The 2,171-nt window shown below is 57.4% G+C and overlaps 1 protein-coding gene across 1 annotated transcript in view; it reads left to right on the top strand.

Annotated features, from left to right (window-relative positions):
• Positions 1 to 1,145: 1,145 nt before the first annotated feature.
• Positions 1,146 to 2,171, top strand: part of DLX5 (distal-less homeobox 5) — a 3,010-nt gene continuing 1,984 nt past the window's right edge. The window contains exon 1 of the mRNA XM_035318528.1: positions 1,146 to 1,750. Within this exon, the coding sequence (XP_035174419.1) occupies positions 1,396 to 1,750 (355 nt within the window). The 5' untranslated portion in view covers positions 1,146 to 1,395. The remainder of the gene's footprint in view (positions 1,751 to 2,171) is intronic.

Raw genomic sequence — 2,171 nt, 5'->3', positions numbered from 1 at the left:
CCCCCCCCCCATACCCCCCCAGTCAAAAACGTGTCCCGCTCCGGTTCCTCTCTTTAGAAAAAAAAAAAAGGGGGGGTGTGGGGGGGTATTTCCATAGACCTAAGTGAATCATATAATGAAATGCTCGGGGATTTGTTTAATGTGATTTTATATGAGCTGTGGACATTTCCAAAGCAAACAATGAGTTCAAGTACAACATGCACGGTTGTGTTACAAGTGTTACCCAGCTGGCTACGAGATCTTCGGTGAGCAAACAGGCTAAATCTGGAGGGTAAACAACTCCAGAAAAAAAAAAAAATCTACAACTCCAGGTCACTGAAAACAGACTTTTATTTGTTTTCCTTAGTGTCTTGTAAAATCCGATCCATTTTTTTCTCCATAGAAATCACCGCGGCCGGGCACGGCCGGAGCGCCGCTCGCCCCGTCCCGGCCGCTCCCCGGTGCCGGGGCTCGGAGGAGGTGGCTGGGGCTGCTCGGGACGGGTTTTGGGGTGCTGGGGGGGGGGGACGAGGGAAAGGGGGACGGGATCCTCAACCCCCCTCTGGGGGGCTGCCACCCCGCAGCCGGGCTCTTGCGACGGCGGTGGCGGAGGTGCGATGGGGGATTTGGGCTCCACCGGAGCCGGACCTGCCTGCAGGCGGCCCGGGGCCGTGGGGATGCAGGAAATGATGCAACCAAAAACCGAGAATTTTTCTTTTATTTATTTTTTTTTTGGGGGGGGGGTACGAGGGTTTATTTATTTCGCTTAACGCACACGCTCCGGACCACGTCCCCCAGGAGGGGAAGAGCAAGTCGGCGGAGGCTAGGCGGCTCACCATTACCGCCACCGGAGTTGAAATCGCACCGGGGACCGGCGGGTTGCTCCTCAGCCACTGGCGAGGCCGGCAGGAGCGAGGCAGCACAACCCGGGGGGGCTTCTTGGCCCTCCCCCCCACCCCCCCTCCGGTGCTGCGGGCTGGGGGCGCCGGGGGCCGGCCGAGCCCCCTCGGAGGCTGCACGGTGCTGGGGTTGGGGGGGGTGGGGGGACCACGGAAACCTCCCCATCGCTCTGCCTCGGATGTTGCTGTTGGTATTCACTTTAAAAGAGCTTGAATGGGACTTTTTTTTTTCTTTTTCTTTTTCTTTTTTTTTTTTTTTTTTTAAAGCCGAAGCTTTGTTGTGCTAAACTAGTTGGACGAGTTAGGGTGTCGCTGCTCCCGATTGCTCTGGCCAATGGAACCCGATCCACCCTGCTGTGCGTAAGAGCGCAATTAAGGATTTAACCAAGCCTATGCTGCGCCCCAGCCAGCAGTCTGCCGGAGACAGACACAGCGCCGCAGCCTCCTCCCCCAGCCATGGCTGCTTAGCCCCGAGCAGCCCCAGCAAGCAGCGCCAGCCCGCAGCCGGCTCCGAGCTATGACAGGAGTATTTGACAGAAGGGTCCCCACCGTCAGGTCCGGCGACTTCCAGGCTCCTTTCCAGAGCGCCGCAGCCATGCACCACCCGTCCCAGGAGTCTCCCACTTTGCCCGAGTCCTCGGCGACGGATTCCGACTACTACAGCCCGACGGGGGGAGCCCCGCACGGCTACTGCTCGCCTACCTCGGCTTCCTACGGCAAAGCGCTCAACCCCTACCAGTACCAGTACCACGGCATGAACGGATCCGCCGGGAACTATCCTGCCAAAGCCTACGCGGACTACAGCTACGCCAGCCCCTACCACCAGTACAGCGGGGCTTACAACCGCGTCCAGGGCTCCGGCAGCCAGCCAGGTGAGAGCTGGGCTCCGGAGGGGGGGCGGCCGGAGGGGAGCCCGAGGGGGGAGAGAGTCGCGACCCTGCCCCGGGGACGGCGGGGATGCAGCTGCCAGCAGAGGGAAGGGAAAAAAATAAAAGAAAAGAAAAAAAATGAAAGAATAATAATAATAAAAAAAAAGAAAATAGGAAAAAAAAAAGAAAGGAAAAAAATGAAAGAAAAAATAAAGAAAAAGAAAAGAAAAAATAAAGAAAGAAAATAGAAAAAAATAAATGTTATTATTTTTTTAAAGGGGGAAGGCTGGGTGTAGTTTTCCTGCCCACCCCGCGCAATGCGAAGCGCACGAAGCTCGTCGGAAAGGGCAGCTGGTGGTGGTGGTGCTCCAGGAAAGCAGCCGTCGGGCAGCGGCCCCGAGCGCCCCCCCCCCCCCCCCCCCCC

This window comes from Oxyura jamaicensis, chromosome 2 (assembly GCF_011077185.1).
Source record: "Oxyura jamaicensis isolate SHBP4307 breed ruddy duck chromosome 2, BPBGC_Ojam_1.0, whole genome shotgun sequence".
Lineage (NCBI taxonomy): Eukaryota > Metazoa > Chordata > Aves > Anseriformes > Anatidae > Oxyura > Oxyura jamaicensis.
The sequence above is the reverse complement of the archived record's forward strand: the minus strand, read 5'-3'. Positions and strand labels throughout refer to the sequence as shown.